At 42.8% G+C, this 21,194-nt stretch overlaps 1 protein-coding gene across 1 annotated transcript in view; it reads right to left on the bottom strand.

Moving 5' to 3' along the window:
- The window catches only part of unc13a (unc-13 homolog A (C. elegans)), a 47,035-nt gene that overhangs the window by 12,406 nt on the left and 13,435 nt on the right, over window positions 1-21,194 (bottom strand). Inside the window, exons 9-33 of the mRNA XM_053430707.1 lie at window positions 19,107-19,925; window positions 18,739-18,832; window positions 18,281-18,366; window positions 17,688-17,766; window positions 16,065-16,139; window positions 15,751-15,970; window positions 14,482-14,709; window positions 13,480-13,621; window positions 12,854-13,023; window positions 12,615-12,730; window positions 11,358-11,521; window positions 11,086-11,239; window positions 10,518-10,586; window positions 10,105-10,194; window positions 9,520-9,654; window positions 8,518-8,651; window positions 8,243-8,328; window positions 7,206-7,332; window positions 6,547-6,643; window positions 5,721-5,864; window positions 5,524-5,601; window positions 5,210-5,287; window positions 4,239-4,327; window positions 3,975-4,121; window positions 3,418-3,541 (exon numbers count right to left, since the gene is read on the bottom strand). Coding sequence (XP_053286682.1) covers window positions 3,418-3,541; window positions 3,975-4,121; window positions 4,239-4,327; window positions 5,210-5,287; window positions 5,524-5,601; window positions 5,721-5,864; window positions 6,547-6,643; window positions 7,206-7,332; window positions 8,243-8,328; window positions 8,518-8,651; window positions 9,520-9,654; window positions 10,105-10,194; window positions 10,518-10,586; window positions 11,086-11,239; window positions 11,358-11,521; window positions 12,615-12,730; window positions 12,854-13,023; window positions 13,480-13,621; window positions 14,482-14,709; window positions 15,751-15,970; window positions 16,065-16,139; window positions 17,688-17,766; window positions 18,281-18,366; window positions 18,739-18,832; window positions 19,107-19,925 — 3,745 coding nt within the window. The remainder of the gene's footprint in view (window positions 1-3,417; window positions 3,542-3,974; window positions 4,122-4,238; window positions 4,328-5,209; window positions 5,288-5,523; window positions 5,602-5,720; window positions 5,865-6,546; window positions 6,644-7,205; window positions 7,333-8,242; window positions 8,329-8,517; window positions 8,652-9,519; window positions 9,655-10,104; window positions 10,195-10,517; window positions 10,587-11,085; window positions 11,240-11,357; window positions 11,522-12,614; window positions 12,731-12,853; window positions 13,024-13,479; window positions 13,622-14,481; window positions 14,710-15,750; window positions 15,971-16,064; window positions 16,140-17,687; window positions 17,767-18,280; window positions 18,367-18,738; window positions 18,833-19,106; window positions 19,926-21,194) is intronic.

Raw genomic sequence — 21,194 nt, 5'->3', positions numbered from 1 at the left:
AATTAAAAGCGCTGCTGATCCGGTTATCTTTGCTAACAGCTGTTGTGCAGTTAAATTCTGTATTTTTACAATGATACAACTACTTCTATTTGTGAACCATCCTTGACACTTCCAGTGTCACATGGGACCTGAGTGAGACGCGTAGCCATTCAAATATGCAGACATAAAAGGGGAATCAATCTTCTCATCTAACTCTCATCAAAAGATCAAATAAGTGTATTAACCAAAATGTATATTCAAAACTATTCCTCTAAAAGTGGAAAAGATAATAACAAAATCAATGAACTCTTTACATTAAACCGCTATGTGATGACTTTGCATTTCGGGTGGGTATACGGTCAGATTTTAAATTCTTTTCACAAATTGACCTATTCTGAATGGTGTTAATTAAGCTAACTTTCTTACTACATTACTAAGAATGAACTCAGACACAAAAATTATTTTAAACAAACTATGTTCTCGAAAAAGTCATCTCATAGAGTTTTAGGTTAAAGGGGAATTATGTTATTTTTTCAATGTGTGGTCTTTGTTATAAATTTGGGTGTGACATGACATAGCACCATTGGCTATGGTGTATAATGTCAACAGTCCACGAAAGTGTATATTTCACTGATAAAAAGGTTTATACTGTGTCTTTACTCTGTGAACTATCCCTTTGGGACCCAGACTAACAATTCATCCTTTAATTGGTGAAAAAAAATAACTTTTAGGGTATATTTAATGTTGCAGTTGCCCCATAAGTGGCCATACCATTCTCTATTGATCTGTTCATTTACACAACCGCATTTATAAATAAAGGGACCACGTTGATAAATACTGGAATTCCCCTTTAACAGCACTTTTCAATGGATCCTTCTCTTAAGCTGCTTCCAGACGCTCTGCAGTCTCTGCAGACTTTCTCCTCTTGGCCTCCTAGCATAAAGTCCGCAGAAATCCAGGAGAAGTCGATGTGTGATCCCCTACTGGATTCAACACGAGCGTGACAGACGTGACGGACGCAAAAATGAGAAAAACAAAAAGAAAGCAAATATCTTCCGTTGAAAAAGCCTTGACACACACCTAGAAGAAACCTACAAAGACTTTCAAGAAAGTTGGTGGTGATAAGAGCTGAGGATGGTGTCGGGGTGCAGTGGAGTTAACCGATCACTTCCTGCCTCATCCGGCTGCTCCAACTCTCGCCCGAATAACGTGGAGGATTTAATGCAGTTGTGAGCGCGTCTGAGCAGATTTCAGCTGTGTTGTGCATGTGTGAAAGACAAAGTCTGGGTAAAGTCCGTAGCCAGTTCTCCTGATTTAACCCGGAGGTCCTGTGTGAAAACGGCTACATTTTGGCCAAACATCAAAGCAAACCAATGACCACCTGTAAGAAACAGTAGTCCGTATATCAGGACTGTCAACATACAGTTTAGCAGGATTTCATGAATCATAGTGACAACAGAACATGAAACCAAACCAGGACAGGTCTGCAGGGACATACAGTACAATACAGTGTTGTACAGTATACTGAGAGAGGACTGCAGTGTTGAAATAGATCAGACGCAAGCAGCAAACCCACAGTTGGAGGGTGGGGGAGTCGGGACACAGTTCAAACAGGAGGGGGAGGGTGGGGACAGTGGGGGTGGGGGGAGGTTGAGAAGGAGGGAAAAGTGGGGTAGGGTCTGGAGGTGGGGGCAGGACACCGGATACCGAGCTACCGAGAGATCAGTCACCTCAACTGAGTCCCGGTCAGTGAGACACAATGCATGAGAAGAAACAAGGCAACACCAGGCGCAAGAGAGGAGTACCACTTCCTGTTTGAGGAGAGTGTTCAGGAAGGAGAGACGGCAGAAGAGGAGGGAGGGAGGCATTGATTGGTGGAGACTGTCAAGGGGTAGGGGCCTATCAGAACCAGTCAGGAATGCACCATGCTCCTGTCTTCTCCAAAGAGAGACAGAGGTTGGAGAAAAGAGGAGATAAGAGAAGGAGGAAGAGGAAGAAGAAGTGGGAGGAGGAGACGAAGAATAGAAGGAGGAGGAAGAGGAAGAGAAAGTAAAGGAGGAGGAGAAATAAGAAGAGGAAGAAGACACGGATGTGACAGGTCAGAGAGGTGAGGCCCTGAGAAGGGACAGGGTGTGATGTGGGGATAAAAAACAGGGGAAGATCGCAGCCACATATAGCAGAGGACCAACCACCGTGGACGGACAGACAGACACACACGCAGGAGTGCTGTACTTACAATCATCTGTGGAGGGAGAGCGGTGGGAGCAGGATGTAATAGTAATCACACGACAACAACCAGAGAGAAGGGTCAGTCAAGCTGCAAAGAGCCCCACATCAATCAATAACACATGTTTGGGCCTCAGGGCTGGACGCTCCAGGAACCAATCGACTCCTGTCTGAAGCCTGGACTAAGGGCAGCTACACAACTGAGAGCGTCCTGCAAGTAACTAACCTTTTTACTGAGATTATAGAAAAATACATGTTTTAGCTTTTAACAGCAAATTCTCAAGATGATAATGTGGCTTTTATCTACACTCACTATCTTTATGTGTTTTTACTTTCCTGTCTCGGCTGAATTGGATAAGGGCTACCTGCAGACGTATGGCTACTGAGGCGGAGCCAGGCGTTAAAATACATGTCTGGCTTGTGCTGCTCATGTTATCCAGGGATTGATAATCACGTGATATGAGGCTCTTTTGTTAATAACCAAACACAAATAAGAACACATATATCTTAAACAAAGAAAACGAGTGGCTGCTTTCCAAAATGCATGATTCTCTTTTGGGAAGAGGGCCAGATCATTCGGGCAAACATTTTCTGCCAGTCTGATGGGAGTTACTTGAGAATCAGGAATCTCTCCAAACAATCGTTGACTGACATACTGGAGAGCAGCCATGAGCTGGTGTTATAATGATATGGTGCACTCCTTTTTTCTTTTTCTGTAAAGGCTTTCTTCTTGATGGCTGGGATGAATGAAGGTACCCGGGGCGATGCTGAAGATAATGTGTGCAAGGCGGTCGAGGAGTGGGTAGGATGCCATGTAGATGTGAGGAAGAAGCAGTTTGATCTTCCTCTGGCTTTTTGTTTTTAGAGGAGGGCCGCGTTGAGTCGCCACACACACAAAATGTCTGCCTCTGTATGATTCCCTTTGTTCATTCTCCACCTCCTCCTCTGTTTTTTTGTTTGTTTTTTTTATGCTGCCTTTGGGGCATGTTTTCTGCTGCTGTCATCATTAGAACATTAAAAAAAAAAACTAAAATCTTGCTATCCCATGTAGGTTTTCCACAAGTACACAAATGTATTGTCTTTGTGGTGTAGGCACTATGTGCATGTATATATTTGTGTGCATGTATACTATAAGTGGCATGTAGCTTGTCATTTATATTGTATGTATTGGTATGGTTGTATGTGTGCGCTTGCAGGCCTGTGTGCTCTCACCGTTTGGTCTGTGAGGGGCGGCAGGACGATGGTCTTCTCCATGGTGTTCATCACCAGCTTCCACAGCTCCTTCAACACACGCTTCAGCACAGTCTTCTCACAGATCTTAGCAAACAAAGTCAGGCTGGTACGGGGGGGGGGGGGGGGGGGGGGAGAGAGAACAAAAATGAGTGTTTGCTAGAAATCGCCTCATGACCAAAAAGGACTTAAGGGAATTTTACTACTTTTACTTCTCATCCAGAGGCAAATAATTCATACATTTCTAAGTCTTATGTCTCTGTGAACAGTTTGAGTGTTGAATAATAATATTAACTTGACATGATCCATAGATGAATTTGGAGGTGAGTAAGAAATATTCTCAAAAGAGAGAAAATGACATGCAAATCTTAAACCTCTGTTCATGGATTGCTGGTCTAACTCTTTTTGGGTTTATGATAACATGACCAAAAACCAGGCATCCTCAATTTGTCTGACCTTGGCTAAATGACTCAATCATAAAATGCCTCCAAAATGGAACAATCCTTATAAACTTGCACTAAAATAGCAGTGTGCCTCACTTGCTGTCCAGGAACTCCATGATGGGCTGCAGGACGTTGTCAGCATCCTGCGCCACGCTGCTGGCGTTCCCTACGTTTGAAGTGCCCTTCACCTGGGCCAAGATGTCTCCCATCTGCTTCACGTTCTCCTCAATATGAGGCTGGAAACTGCAGAAGGGAAGTAGAATAACATTTAGTAAGTTGGTCTGGAGATAAATCACATCAATCTCAGAGGCGAGTCTTTACAGTCCATGGATGTGAGAGTGTGTGAGTGAGTTTCTTTACCTGACAGAAAAGACCCTGCTGAGATCATCCATAACATTGTTGAGCTTAACCTGCAGGTCCTTCAGGATATCGCTGGCCTCCACACACAACTGACACACGCACAGAGAAATACACACACACACACACACACACACACACACACACACACACACACACACACACACACACACACACACACACACACACACACACACAGAGGTGGTTGAAGTGTTTTGGAGGTAATATGTCACTAACGGAAGGATTTGGATTAAAGCTAGGGTTGGTAATCCTGGAAAAGTTAGCAAGCGCAGGCTACACTTTGAAAGAAAGCAACTGATTCACCCCTGCCCTTCCAATCTGCTCTCTCGTCAAAGCTTAGCCCCCAAAACACATGGACGCTGCCTGACAACTGCTGGAATAAGACTTTTCAGGGAGTTGCTCGCTAATTTTAGCAGTGTATGTCCCCCCACCTGAAGACCGCAAAACATCTGGCCTTGGGGAAACCTGAGGATATCATGTGCAGTGAGAGCATAGGCAGGGAGTGTGAGCAGGCAGGTTGGTGAGTGCTGGCCAATGATTGTTGATTAAAGTCCTGTAAGGGCCACAGATACCGACTTTTCATTTCAGACGACTTAACTTATATCGAGACATTAAGAAGACTTTGAAATAAGATAAAACGTGTTTCATAAACAAATGACCGACCCTATACCTTTAAGATGTCTGAACTAAGAAACTAGGACTAACACACTAACCCTAGGACATTGCATTGATTTCCAATCTTTGTGAACAGCCAAATGGAAAACTTTATCCCTGAACGTAACCATGACCAATTCAAACCTAACTCTAACCTTAACCTAACCACAGTTCACATCTTACCACTGACATTCACCAGAACTTCAGAAATGATGATTTACCTCAGTAGGACCAGGCTTTGGTCCCCATGAGGTTTACAGGCCCTGACAATTAAAAAAAATGTAAATGGGGATTCTCACGTCTTTTCCACCCATCGCTTCAAACATTTTCTCCAGTTGAACTCTCAGCTGTTGGATGTTGTTGATCAGGATGCAGGGCTGAGGACAAAATAACACGTGTTTGTCTTTAACACTTCTGTTGGGATTCAGGATGATGAATACATAATAACACATAAATATACTGTAATAATAACATCCATTTTTACGTTCTACATGTTATTACTAGACTTTCGAGCAATTAAAAAAAAGAGCTAAACTGAAATCTGAAATCTAAGGTTTGTTTAGAAGTGGCTGAGATGACTCCGGGTGGGCTCATCAAGTCTTTGGCCACTCACCACTTTCTCCATGGTGACATAGTTGGCAAAACACTTGGAGATTATGTCAGCATAGGACAGTAGGACATTGCTGATTGTCTGGAGAGGGAAAATAAGAAAGAGCAATTAGTTATAAAGGGATAGTTGTTAAAAAAAATGCTGTTACCTTTATAATAAAAAAAAGGTGTATTGATTCAATAAGGGAAGTTCTGAATCACCTTGGCAAATCTCTTCATGTAGTGTCCAACAATCTGTGGATCTGGACACTCCAGCTTCCTGATGATCTCAAAGCTCTGGTTGAGCTGAGAAAACACATCCACCACAGAGCAGGAGAACAGAGCGTGTTCTGATGTAACCTGGAACTGTAGGGCAGAGAAGATGTGTAAGAAGATTAAAAACCGGGAAAAAGATAGAGGCGAGGCACATTAGACCCTGGCCACCTACGATCATAGAAATGGACCATTAAACTGAATATCTTTCACAGCGTGCACAGATCCTCAGCCCCCATGCCGTCATTCAGCCATACTGCCTGTTAGACAGCCATCTGGGGACAGGTGGGAACTCCTGACTGTCTCCTTTTAATTGGCTGTTGGTATGTGCCTGGTCCCTAATTGGCTGGAGGTGAGTGTGTAGGTGCTCCTCCAGGGAGTCTGGGTAATGAGTAGAAGAGCCAAAACTCTGGAATCAGGCCATTCATTCACAATACCCTGCTGTCACAAGCACGTCTCCACCGCACGTCTTTGAACTTACAAAGAATCTCTTTACACGATGAAGTGCTTCTGCTGAAACATCCACTCATCCCAAACACACAAATGTGTTCTATTTCGAGACCACACCTGCGCTGCGGTGTGCGTGCCTTTCCTGCTGCTGGCAGCCTTTGAAGCATAGCAGGGCGAGCGGGAGGAGACACCGTTAACTGATAAGTTTGAGCGTGACAGAGGAAGTACAAAGGATGGATTACAGTAATTCTGCCTGAGCAACAACAGCGACTCTGCATTTCAAGAGGGTTGAAGCGCAGATAAGGAAGAGCAGCAAAACTTTTACCCCATCTTTTTTGTCTCGTTCCAGAGCACCGTGCAGAAAGTCTCGAGACACTTCCTCATTTTCATCCAGCCACTGGATGACAAATGGCTCAAACCACCTATGGAGTGCATAAAACAAAGCAGGAAGCAAAATGACACAGGGAAAAAACACTTGATGGTAACAAGCTGAGCAAGCAGAGAGAGTCTGATCCATCCATCCATTCATCCACCTATCCATTCATCCACCTATCCATATATCCATCCATCATTCATCCATCCATCCATCTATCTATCCATCCACCTATCCATATATCCATCCATCCACCATTCATCCATCCATCCATCCATCCATCCATCCATCCATCCATCCATCCATCCATCCATCCATCCATCCCCTACTACCTGGCAACTGATCATTACAACTGCAATCTGCCAATGTGGAAAAGCATACCTGTTTTTTACAGGTAATGGGGAACAGGACTCTGATTCGTACATTGCATGTTAGACCCAAAACACCCATGATTAATGCAGAGGAAAGATACTTGCACTCTGCACTGATTTACATCACGGATGAAAGATCGGGGACTTAATCCGCTCTTCTTATATTCAGCTTTCAGAATATATTCAGATGCGTGTGTGTGCATGAGGCTGTGAGACATCGATGGTGGAGCTGCTACTCACGCAGGATACTCGGGCACTCTGCTCTTGAAGAAGGGCAGGTCTTTGCAGTACTCGTTGTACAGCCACTTGACCTTGAAGTGCAGGTTCATGTAATCTGCGCTCTTGCACAGGCGATTTTTTTCATGCTCTGAGAGAAAGAGCAAAGCAGACAAATCCACGTTGAGTCAAAAGATCGTCTGGTCCGGGTGTTTGAGCTGACTACACCCACCTGCTTTTACTACACAATGCTTGAAGAGGCATCAGCCAAGAATCAAACACCCATCCTCACAGAGTAGGTGAATATAATGAATTGTGATCATATTTTGTAAAGCTGTCACATAGGATCATTATGGAAGGAGTACCAATTTATAAATCAAAAAATCAATTAAAGGTACAATTGAATACAACCCTTCAGGCCTTGCGTTATTTGAAATCAAGTTTTTATTCAAAATGATATCAATGAAAGCAGGAAATGTGGCTGCAAATAAATGCTATATCATTACTTTAGACTTTAGTGAATTACTTATCTGATGAAAAAGAGATTTTCAATATCAATTCAATATCCTGCTCATAATAAGAAAACACAATGAATTCATGTTTATTGTCTGCATTTAGTTATAATGAGAATTTGCACACAATCAAATTGGGAGAACCACTGCGGCCAAAGAACTGTATCCTACTGACAAACTATCATAAAATATGTTCGATACCTCTATAGAGCATGTATAAAAAAACAGGGTTTGTGCTTATCGCATATAGGATATAATTACCCAGGATTGTTTGATTACGATTAAATCTTCCGGACTGATCGTGAACACAGAACAAATCATTCATCATCTGTCGGATTTACAACCAAACCACTGGAAACAGTCAAGTACCAGTATCCGTTCAACCCTTTAAGTATCATCATGAAGTGCAGGTCAAATGCATTATATTGTCCTCTCTGTCTGTTTGGTCGTGAGTGCAAATAGTGCTTGAACCACAAACTGTTAGCGGTAACAATTCATCAGTGATTTGTGTCATTTGAGAAGCTCAGAATAACAATGATGTGCACTCACCCTCCATTGCATATTTCATATCCTGAGCAAACAGGTTCCACATCACTTCTGCACTGATTTTACCCACGTTGAGCTCCTGGGGAAATCTTAATGGAGGAGGAACAGGAGATGGACTTAATGTATATGCACTTTGAATAAGAAGGCGTATTAAACTCAGCAGAAAGATACAAGCCTGAAAGTGGGGTTGTGAGGGTAATAGGAGAAGAGACAGAGTAAAGAGGGTAAAATAAAAAAAAAGGCCACTAGGAAGGAAATGTGATTAAGTAGAGACATACTGGTTCAGGCAGGGGGTGTAGGAGTTCTTGTCCTCCTCGATAATGGAAACAATAAGTGTGATGAGCTTGGACCAGAAATCCAGGTTCTTGATGCTCGGTCCCTGCTCCTCTGGAGGCACGGGGCCCTGCTTCGCCTGGAAAGGTCACAAAAAGAACACACAATGTTTCAATAGGACTTTTGCCTGCTGCTCACTTTACCTAAAATATGACAAGAAAATAGCTACTATTTCATTTTATTTTATTGTCATGATTACACAAAATCCTGCATTGTCATGTCAAATGTCCTAAAGCCCCGTACGTCCACTTTTGTGGGACCCAGCAAATGTTGCTCAAACAGAATAAAACAGACTGAATGTCAACCATCTGAGCGATTTCTTTGAAGAGCTGAAAAAATAAGCTGAGCACTGCAGGAAATGAAGAGTGAAGAATGATCTTGCAGAGATTTCGACAAAATATAGCAACGTCCCGCAGGATGAAATGTTTTATTCAAAAGGGACAATGAAATTCATGAGGGAGTATGAATGGGGCTGGTGCTTTTATGAAGACTCGGATCAAGCTCTAGAAATCCCAGCTGAAATCTGGTTCAGGGTGATGGATGGAGGAGCCTGGCCTACTCAGACAGAGAGGACGGTCGGACTTCTCCACAAAACAAAGTACATGCACGCACACACACCACAGAGAGATTGGATTTCACACACCAGCAAGGATATTACAGAAATCAAGCACTGAGGATGGAATTAAAACATTTAAAAAAAAAAGTATTTTGTGCAAGAAATCTTTTATCAAGCAATTTGATTAATTATAATAGTAATAATAACTTTATTTGTATAGAACTTATCTAAACTAGGTTACAAAGTGCTTCACACAAAAGTCCATGGCATTCTGATTAGTCAAGGGCCAGTCAAGAGCCACTACTTTATTAGAATAATAACAATCTGTCTTATAAATGTAGACAGAGAGAGACAGAGAGAGACAGAGAGAGAGCGACAGAGAGGTTCTTACCGGGTCTGTCTGATACTCGCGGCTGTAGAGCTCATGACAGTTGTTAAAGATGTACTCGTAGGTGGAGTTGAGACAAGCTTTGACACAGTCCTTGACTACCTGACTGGCTCTGGGCGGAGACTGGAGTTCTTGGACCTGAACACAAACAGATAGATAGAGAGAAAGTTACAGTAAAGTAAAGTAAAGCGGTTTTCTCACCTGAAAGTCCAGACCATAGTTTTCAATTCGGCTTTGTATTAACTAACTTTTTTTAAATAAGGTTCAGAGAAAAAAAATTGTCTTTGAATGAAGAAAATGGATGAACTGGTTAACATTATCATTATAATTTAGTTGGCACTGTAGGATCCCCATGGTATTATAACGATTGCAGGGTGAAGACTAAGCAGCCCTGCAATCTGATTGTGCTGATTTTGTAGAAACATTTCAGAGAAATACTGCAAACAACAAATAAATACATCTCTGCTTAGTTACGGGTTAAACTTCCTGAATCAATTTGGTAGAAGAAGTTCACACATTGAGCGATATTCCATTTGAATGGGTAGGCTGTGTTTATGAAACACAGTGGAAAAGAAAAAGTCTCTGTACCTTCATTCTGAAGAAGGTGATACTGGTGAGGAGGTCCACTGTGGACTTGAGATCCTGCAGCCTCTCAGGACTGCTGGCTGGGAAGTTATTCTGCAGAGTCAGACAAAAAAAAAAAACAGTGAGTCACAACAGTAAAAATATCACATCCTTCTTTGCCCAGTGTTTTTTTTCTGGTGTCATGGAAAAGATCCAGCACTGCCACCGAATCCTTCCACTTGTTACTGTGTGGGTGTGTGCAGTGTGTCCTGAATGTGTCCACGCATGTTTGAGAGGAGCTGTCACTCGAAAGAACACATCACTCTGCTCTGTGTGGCTGTTTTCTCACATAGAGGCAGATGTTAGGAGAAAAGGAAGCATCACAGACATTATAGAATCTAAGACATGAGGGAAAGCAGTGAGATGGGGTTTCTTACTCTGTACATGGACAGGTCGATCCTCAGAGAGTTGTGCAGCTGATCTAGAAGCTTGACAAATCGCTCTTTCTGTGGATATTACAAAACATATGAAAACACAATTTAACACTGACATCCACTTCACTGCTTAATATAGAAAGAAACAGCAATTTAACTCTATGACAAAAGAGAATGGCACTCAGTAAAATGCATACCTCTGCCAAGGCCCAGCCGTCATTCACTAGTAGATCATGATTTCTAAATGGATCGACTCCAAATTCCATTCATAAAATATCAGTCCCCTAAATATGCCTTTTTTATTTTTTTATTCATTATCCAGTGAAAAATCAAGGAAATGTGGAGAAATGCTCTATCAATGTTTAATGCTTAATCAATGTTTAAGAAAGGGAAAAAAGGGAAAAATGAGGGGGAATATGCACCAGAATTCAATGGTTTCAACCCTGACCTATACCACATCATCCCACCAAGTTTTATTGTAATCTGTTTACAAAAAAATTCAACGGCAAGTTTTTGATGTGGAACATTCTGACACCAGGTGAATTTATAGATTCTGTTTGCAATGACTCACCCCGAAGTTAGAAGCAGCAAAGCGGTCAGAGGCAGAGACGTTGTTAGTTGCCTGGGTGGTGTGGGCATAGTAGGCATTGATGTTAGCCAGCAGTGTGCTCATTACTGCAGGCACACCTGGGCACATGTACTTGGACGACAGACAGGCAAAGTGGCTGCAAATGAAGGACAAACACAACGTAAACAAACAGTAGGTGCTAACAGCTTACTGAGAGCCTGATGCACGACCACAACCAATGCTGCATGACATCCACCCCCAAAAAAAGAACATACGTCATGGCCTGGTAGATGGACTCCACTCCGTAGCGCATGGCGAACTCGTCTACGATCTCCTGGGGCGTCTCCTCGAAGTAAACTTTCCATGCATCATCCCCTTTGGCATCAGGGATCTTCACCACGCCGTTGTTCTGCAGGTCTGTCATATAGTGGAAGAGGTTCTGCGGGGAGGAGGTAGCAGAGTGAGGGGAAGAATTGAAGGAGGTGTGCGGAAGATTAGAGGGAGAGGAGCTGAGCCTCTGCTTAAATCGTAGCTTGCATATGTCATTGTGAAAAACGAATTAGGTTTCAAACTCTCGACCTATTAATCTTCAAACGACTGTGCAACGTTAAACCGCTTTATGAGGCCAACACGAGGCTGCTGTCGAGGGTACTCAGCCGTAAAGCATTGTGCAGCAGTAAAACGTTAAGGGTTGGCTTTGTGGTTTATGGCCACTTATGTGCAGCAATAACAGTGGTCATTTGTCGGTTAAGGTTCAGCTAATGTGCTCTGTTGAGTAATGGGCCCGGTAATGATTCCGTACAAGACTGTGATTGGTTCACAGCCAATCAGGGTAGTTCTCTGTACAGTGTGGAGCAGTTTAATACTATGTCGGATGTCTTTGTTTTTAGAAAAGGTCTTTACCTTACTAGAGCAAAGCAATGTTCGTGGAGTATTAACTTAAATTTGATTTAGAATGAATCCATTATGGAAGGGAACATCCGCCAAACTGTCTGGCAGAGCTCATGAGAGGAGTTGGCACAGAGGTGCATGGACACACACACACACCATTAACATTCATATAAGTTATATTCTTTCCCTTTTAAAACCCAGTCAACTGGGTGTCTAGTGCAAAAGCTTCACATGCAGAAATAAAGAAAGAACGCATATCGTTACAGCAACAATGAAGTGGCTGCTGTCTGTTCATTGGAAATTGGGCTTTCCAATGAAAAAAAGTACTGCTCAAAAAGTCTGAGCAGTAAAATGGATGAAACTATTATAGGTAAAAGATTTCCCCCCCATCAGAGGGAGACATCTTTAAAACATCAACCGATTATAGTGTTCTAAAGTTTTGGGTAAACACTACTTGTTTGTTAACTTTTAGGAGCTCTTTCTCTTTATTCTGCAAAAAATAGTCTTGATATACAATGTATAAATGTATCGGGGGAAGGAAAATAAAGATTCACAAAATGCTTACCAGTGCCACAAAACAGTATTAAAGTACAACTCTAGATTTTTGCTTGTTTTGACATACAAACACACACTGAACTTACTTCATGTAAACAGGTGTACTGAACGTGATAGGGGGCGACCGTCTCCTCTCCTTTGATTTCTACATTAATGTGCATGCGGATGGCTCCAGATACAGCGGATTTGTCTGTACGCTTATCTGTGAACACACAACACGGTCACCAAACTCAATCAATCAAAGATGTTGAATTACTTTTATAAGTGTAAAGTCAAGAGATTATTGCAGGAAGTATAAATGAGGCAGACTATAAATGTAACTGACCGAGATTGTACCAAACATCCATCTCTCCGCTCAGGGTTCGGACCTCGATGATGGTTTGACCGAGGAAGTCATCAGACTCTCGCTTGAACTTCTGCTTCACACGGGACTTGATGTCGTCGTCCTCATCCCAGACGCGCACCTTGATCCGATCTGAGGAGTTGTGACACTCGCTGCACAGACGGAATCAGACAATCAGTTTACACCTTAAACATAAAATCGAACCTTAAAATGAGCTGAATCTATTTTCTTTCATCAACACAAAGGAGATAAAAACGTTTAATTCTGACACTAACTAGACCTAACTCAGTTAGAGAAAGGTCAACACAATTTTAGTCAACAACACGGAAAACTGAATAATGATTAGGGTTATGAGTAAAAAAGCTATATAGGTAACTGTAAGTGCAATATATCTTTAAATGTTTTCCTTTCTTGGCAAAGTTAAGAAATAATGAGGCATCTCCCTGAGCTCTGAGAAATTGTGATGAGCATTTCCCACTAAAATAGGACAGTTTCTGGCTTAACGAGAAATTTTGTGGAAAAAATAACGTATCGCCTGCATGAAGATTAATAACATAAAAGCCTAAAGCTACTATAAAATTGGTAGTTTCCAGGAAGTCTCGACTCACAAATTAAATGTCTCCTCCCAGACGGGGTTGAGGTTTCCGTAGATGGTCTTGGTCCTCTTTTTGGTCTTTCCCACCTGGACAGTGACATAAGGATCACTGGAGCCAGTTTTATCCTTGGCTTGAAGACCCTGAGCACACAACACTAGGAAGAAGGGAAAACAATAAACTGGTCAGCCACACTGTTACACAGTCAACCAGCAACATCCTCTGTGTGTCCTGCTCTTTCTATCTGTGTGAGTACCAGTGTCACTGTAGATTAGATCAACAGATTTAGGACATTTTAGATGGCCTGCACTTTCAGACAGCTTCAAAGTGCTGAGTGTTCAGACTTTTGTCGATGGTTTTGCTTAATGGTTAGAATTAGGCTTGGGTAAGCATAGAGGAACAGAGCCTGTTTCCATTGAAAGGATACAAGAGGTGCATCATCCTTCCCTAAGCATGCTTTCACAAAAGGGCTGTTGAGCCTTGGCAGAGTTATGCACTCTACCTTTCTGTTTTATTAAGAGAAGTAAAAATGACCCCCGTCGGAGCCTACCAGTGGATGCTGGGAGCAGCAAAACTGGTGCAGCAACAGCGAGGGCCAAGCAAAGGGAGTGATGGGAATTATTTTCTGTTCAAATCGACCGCCGTGATTGCAGCAGCACAGCTCCAGTTGGCTGCCTGAAGTAGCTCCCAAGCATCGCTCCATTTGTGAAGGGTAAGGTTAGGGTTAGGGGCAGTAGTGTGTCCTCACAAGTATAGAAGCACAAGTATGCGTGAGAGTGTGTGTTCTGAGGGAAACAGATGTCTCTTAACTCATCTGACCTTCTGCTCTATTGCCCCATAAACGCCTCCTGTGCTCTCTTCATGCAGACGGCAGCTCGTCTCATTTCATAGACACAAACACGTGACATGCTCCGTCTCTTCTGACTTTAATGCTGACAACGTCTGCCAGCTCCCTTCAAACCTACTGTACTGATATAACTTCCCCCCCCCCCCCCCCCCCCCCCCCCCCGCCCTCACCTGTGATGCAGATCTTGGCCGACCATTTGGAGGTGCCATCAAGCACGCTCTGTTTGATCTGCTTCATCTGGGTGACGTGGGTGGCCTTGAGGATGGTGAACACTTCCTGAATGAGTTCAAAGATCTCTGGTTTGTTCCTCTCACGGATCTTCATGCGGTCCTTCAGGACCATGATGATGTTCTGGGTTCGGTCCTCCGCACCGTGTTTTGAGCTCTTCTCCGCCGCCCCTGATAAGTGGGACAATAAAGAAAAGGATCTGAAGTTAAAGCCATATAGAAATGACTCTCCATGAGAGGTTTATGGCTTTTAGTTTCCATACAGTGATTAATTATGATAGAAAGAAGAGAAGAGTTTTCCCTTGAGGACAACATTTTACAACTTATTAAAAAACCTGCCAAGGAAATTTAATTCAGAGCAGAGAAGAACTGCAGATGATATTATATTTCATGAATGAGGGCCGGACACATTTGCAGTGCTATGAACTGCTGTGTAAAAGAGAAATGGAAACGAGAGGTGGATGTCCACAAAAGATAAATGACTTTTAATATCCTCCCAAGAAAACAAGGACAATAAAAGAAGTGGGTGTGAGGGGGGAAGGAAGAGGAGGTTGACACTGACAAAGAGAGATAAGAGGAAGAAAAGTGCTCATGGATACTTTGGTCTTATTAATAAAAAGCAGCACTGACGCAGAAAGAAGTCAGTAAATGGTTGTCAATTAACAAGCCATGATACAAATTACTTTTGAGTTATATATCACAGGACATTACAGGGTATTCTTGAAGCAGTTTTAGGCCATTTACAAATTTTGATTGCTCATTCAAAAGAGTTAATTGTCTAGAGTTAGATGGGATTATTGATACCACTCTTAAGTCTGTAAGGTGAACATGAAGCTAGCTGCCAGGTAGTTTAGCTTAGCATGAAACCTGATGACAGTATAGAAAACCTTCTCCATGTTAGTGGATGGAACATGTACCAAACTAAAAGGTTAAAGTACAGGTTAAATACATTTTTCTCAAAGATGGTTTCTGTCATCTACAGTAGTTCTTATCACACTGATGTATGTTAGCTAAGTTTATTTGCACAAATAATATGTTCTTTTTTTAAATTCAACGTATAAGACTTCATACATGTAACAGACATGTACACGTCTTCTACTGTTACAGACTCATGAATGTAAAATGTATACGACATCATCATATTTCAGTCTCTCTTTCCAATGTTTTAGATGCACGAACTGTAATAATAATGTTTTCCATCGTGTCTCTTACTTTGCAGACAGTCAGCGTTGAGTAGATCTTGGCACTTTTCGTGACACTTGACTCCACACTCGGTACAGCGCATGCCCTGGCGAGCGATACCCCACAGCAGCCCCTCGCACTCGTAGCAGTAAGTCGGAGTGGTGGCGGTCCACACCTCAAAATTATGTGGGGTGGTGCAGGAGATGGGATATATGAGGGCCTGAAGAGTCTTCTTATAGACATGACTCTTCTACAAGGTTACAGAGGAAGAGGAGAAGAGGAGTTAAAAGCCTTTCAGCCTGATGTGATATGTTTCGATCTAATAGTGTAAAGAGAGCACTGACCAGTTCTTCATTATGGAGGGTGCTGGACGTCAGGGCCGAGGTGATACCTGCTTTCCTGGAGTTCTGAACCAAAGACTGAGCGACGGGAGAAAGAAGATGTCACGTCTCTCAGCTCCCAATTATTACCGTGTGTCTAGTAATGTTTTCTTGAACAGTTACAACTAAGTAGAGGTGACAGCTGAAGACTTTAAAGTGCCTCCTTTTGCAATAGCAACCATGATACATAGAACACTATTATACTGTCAAAATCACACAAAAAAAAGTTTGTTACTCACCATGGCCTGTGGCAGAACGTGATGGTGGAAGGAACAAGGGAGAGATTTGACATTAGAAAAAGGAAAGACTGTGGAAGAAATTTCCGCAGGTTGTTAAAAATGCAAAAGTGATGATGAGAAACCGACACATTTATTGTGCGTTTGCTGTCCTCACAGGAATCCACAATAAAAGCGTGGAGTCAAAACCAGGATGTGGAAACCTGAAGGGCGAGGAGGCCACACCCACAACCAGTCCGATATATATGTTATGTAAATAAAATGTGATGACTGCTCATACAACCAGTACTCCACCCTGTCATTAAGCTTTTTTTTCCTTACCACGATGGAGATGACAAGATTGAAGCCAGTGCAGCTAGCATGAGTCAGTTTGTTTGGAGGAGCCAGGTGACAGGAAATGGGAGAATTTACATACCAGTGCCTCTAAGTTATGCTTTATGTCAGTTTTCTGTCTGTTAGCAGGATTACACAAACACCTATCAACTGTTTGGGTGAAAAGGTGTGGATAGGCCAATAAAGAACTTTGGAGAAGGTTTGATTAAATTAGGTTACGGGTTAGGTTCGTTGAATAGGGGTCTAATCCTGTTTTTTTTTTTTTTTATTTATTAACAAGACAATGGCCTTTTTGACATTGTGGCACTGATATCTATGAGTATCATTTGGTGCAGCTTTAATGACTCTAAGGGGACTGTTGAGCCTTGGCAGAGGTAAGCAGACCACTGACTTGCATTCTACGTAGTACACTGTATTTTATTTGTTTAATCAATATATAAAGCTGAGCTCTGAAGTTGTGGTTTTATGGTTCTTGTGTGGCTCTGGATAGACATATATGATAATGGTTGTGATCTTAAAAAAGAAAATAAGAGAAGTTCCCAAAGTACCCAAGTTTTTTTTTTAAGTTGTCTTGTACTAGATGAGTTACAGGTTCGTCCAGCGGATTATTGTTTTTCAGAGTCGAACCACGAATGAGTCAGTGTCATGTGGTTATGAAAAGTTATGTTATAAGAGAGTATCAAGCAGACATCAGTGTATGTCAGAGGAATCCTCTGGCCTTTCCCCTGGCCCCTCAGCCCTGCAGCTTGCCCTGTCACGCTGTAACAGCAGCATGCATCATCTGTAAGCACAGAGGATGAAGTGACGTAGACTGAAAGGCTCAAATGGAGGAGGAAAGTGCAGGAGAATAGAGCCACGGAGAGATAAGATGACACAAAGAAAGCAGAGAATCAGATGAAAAGCCCAGGAGGAGCTAGAGTAGACGAGAGCACTGACTGTTGAGCTGAGTGATAGATGGACTGCGGAGATGTGAGACACTTAGTCAGGGGAATATAAAGAGATTAGCACAGAAACTCACCAGATCTCTGACCAGAGGCATAGCTTTCCTCTTCCTGAGGTCTGGCATGCTGTCGATGCTGTACAGAGCGCCGCCCATCCTGGAGACAAACCACGCACAGAGCAACGTTCAGCATCCAAGGTTTTGAGTTGCAACAGTGGTTAAACAGAACGTGGACATGACGGTTCAATTAGACAGTAAATGCATTCAGACATTATGGCCACAGGCTTGGCTTTTGCCTGGTAAGTTATAGATTTCCATTTGCAGTAGTAACAGCGTCATGGTGGCTTACCCTGCTGATAGCAGCAGGCGGGCAATGCCAACATTTTCTCCTCGGGCCTGTGAAGAAAGAGGGCGATGTGATGAGAGAGAAAAGCAAGCAGGATGCCATATTGAAGAAGAATAAGAAGAGTATCATCTTATAGTACTGTACAGACATTGTCCTTTACCCTGACAAATCAAAATCTAGCGATATTACAAGGGATTAATTAGCAAAAAGCAATATTTCACGGTGAGTTCAGGCTTTGAAAATGACACATAAAGCGCTAACAGCCGCCTGGCTCTATGCAAATAACTACGAGCTGCACAAGGCCAGACAATATAAATCAACACACTCTGGGCCACACCCACCTGCGAGTCGGCTCCAGCCATGGGTAATCAGAATGGACAACATGCAAATCGCTACGAGGATGGCAAACAACTGAAAAGAAAATAAGGAAATGGAGAAAAAAAAAACAATACAAGGGGTAAACATAAACAATCAAATACACACAAGACGATACAGCATAATCCACATCAATCACAAAAAGCTGGGGGGAAAAACACAACAGTTAGACAGGAAGGGGCTGATCCTACAAGTCAGTCAGCTAAAATAATAGACATAGAAATTAAAGCAGACCAACAACAGAGAAAAAAATACAAAAAAACAAGATTTACCCTCTTTTACCTGTTATCGACACCTACGTGCTGAAAGATACAGTAAGGAACGAACACACACACACACACACACACACACACACACACACACACACACACACACACACACACACACACACACATGCAGAGGCTGTACCTCTTGCAGCTGTAATCGCACTTTGCTGCAAAGTCGAAGCCAGTTGGCTTTGGCTCTGGCAGTACCAGGCTCCATGATTTCTCTCCTTGGGAAACTAAAAGAACGATTGAATAAAGACCAAAGGGTTAGGGTTAGGGTTAGGGTTAGGGTTAGGGTTAGGCTTATGCAGAGCATACATTTCAGTATATATATATATATATAAATATACATACTGAAATGTATGCACTGAAACTATAGCAATGATGAAGATACGTGGACAGAATAATATTAGTATATAGAGTTTTCACATGAGTTATGTAATGTTGACAGTAGGTGGATTTATGTATTCTCTTCCTCTCTGAAGTTTTTAAGGTATGAGCTGTGTTCACCTTGGAACAGGAGGCTCCTCTGTTTTCTCCACAGGAGCTGGAGAGACGCCTTCAGCTGCTGGAAGCTGCTCGAAAGGTTTCGGTTCCTCCAGCGCTAACTCAGGTTTGTGTTCGGGTTCCAGGGGTTTGGAGTCTGGGACTGGAACCTGTATAGTGGTTGCAGGAGTGGGTGTGGATGTGGTGGTGGACATATCTGGCTGTGGGAATGCAAAGGGAGTTTTAGTGGAGTCTGAAGTGAAAGGTGGCAACATGTCGTCCTGTGAGGCCGGAGGTAGACCAGGAGCTGTGATCGGAGGCTGGATCTGATCGTGGGCCGGCTGCTGCTGCTGTCGCAACGACGCCTGCTTCTCCAGCGGCGGCCGGGTGGAGGACTGACCATCAGAGGGCGGCATCAGAGTGGGGTCAGTGCTTGTGGGTGTGGGGGTGTAGGGCGGTTCCTGGGATTCACTGAGTGTGCCGTCAAGCTGATACATATCTTCATCCTCTTCATAAGGCATCTCCTCCTCATCTTCGTAGGTGTACTCTCCTTCCTCCCCGTACATGTCTCCCTCATCTTCATCATACAATGCCCCCTCCTCCCCTCCGTCTTTGAGGTAGGCTCCATCGTCGCTGTAGATGGCCTGGGGATCTTCACCCTCCCAGCCCGGGGAATCCTCTTTGCCGCCGCTGACTGAAGAGTGGCAGGAGTGGTAGGAGTCGTTTTCATCGTAGAACTCCGAACCTCGCAAGCTCCCGCCGTCCTCGGGAACAAACCCCTCGCTGAGCTGCGAGCTGCCTCGACTCAACTCGCCCGATGAGGCGTAACGACTGTCCGTGGGACTAAAAGAAGGGGGGAGATGCAGAATGTTACACACCCACACAGGTTTAACACTAAACTAGTGGAGTTCCCAGAGTTGCACTTTAAAGATTTTTGCTGACACAGTGACACTTTAGGGACTTGTGTTAGGGGCCAGGGAGGGAGACCATTAACCAATAGGAAAAGAGGAGTAACTCTCAACCAACCAATCAGGAGACTTACAGTAAGGGATCAGATTAAAAGTGCTTCTATGTTACTGTAAGGGGAACCATATCTTTAGTCATGGGAAAGGTTACAATGGATACTAGTTCACAAATTAATACAGAAACACACAGCATACAGAAGCAGGTGATTAGAAAGGAGATATTTGAGAAATGTATGATATAAACAGGCCTAATCAAATGAAAGAACAGGAACCTGGAGAGGTCCAGGGTGATTGATTAGCCTGGCAGAACAATAACAGTCTTTCTGCATATAAATAACTGAATATTATTATTCTCTATGATGAATGAGGCTATTAAACACTGAGACAGACCATGAGTCAGTAAGAGATTTTAAGACACATAACACAATTTCTAACAAACACACTCACACAGTATTGTTTTGTCTCTATTGATTACAGCCACGTCGGTTCAATAATGCATAGTGCAGGAGCCATAAAGGAGAAAACTGTATAATGGTTTTGGCCTGTGAGCCACAGGGAATACAAACATACGGCTGAATAGACACATAGACATTCAATTACGACACCCCTGTTCCCCACTATTCATCACCTATCTCCCTCTCATCCAACACAAAGACCAACACTGACAGGGAAACGCTTGCATAACTCTCTAAATAAATGGCTGCCCTATAAAAAAACATGAAGAAATGAAGAATAAAGAGTCTGTCTTGGCCTCTCTTCTTTAGGACCTCATCATTAGGTCGATGTCCTCCTACTTTCTCACAAGTGGAAATTAAATGTGTATAATTACCATGTATGGGACGTCCAGAATAAGACAGGGCCCTTCTTAAAGTCTCACATAGAGTAACAGCAGGCTGCCACAACAACAGATGCACACGCAACCCAGTCCCAATGACATCAGAGGACATACAATGTACTTACATTACAGAGACTTATTCTAACCATAACCATAATGGCTACTTGCCTCCCCTTAACCTTAACCTTAACCTAAGCCTTAGTCCTAACTTAACCTTAAAAATTGTATTCACCTTAAAAATGTGTTGACTATGTTATGGGGACTTGCTTTTTGTCCCCATATAAAGAAGACAAGTCCCCATTATGTGACTGT

This window comes from Pleuronectes platessa, chromosome 9 (genome assembly GCF_947347685.1).
Source record: "Pleuronectes platessa chromosome 9, fPlePla1.1, whole genome shotgun sequence".
Lineage (NCBI taxonomy): Eukaryota > Metazoa > Chordata > Actinopteri > Pleuronectiformes > Pleuronectidae > Pleuronectes > Pleuronectes platessa.
Note: the sequence above shows the minus strand (reverse complement) of the source record. Positions and strands in the feature narration are given on the sequence as shown.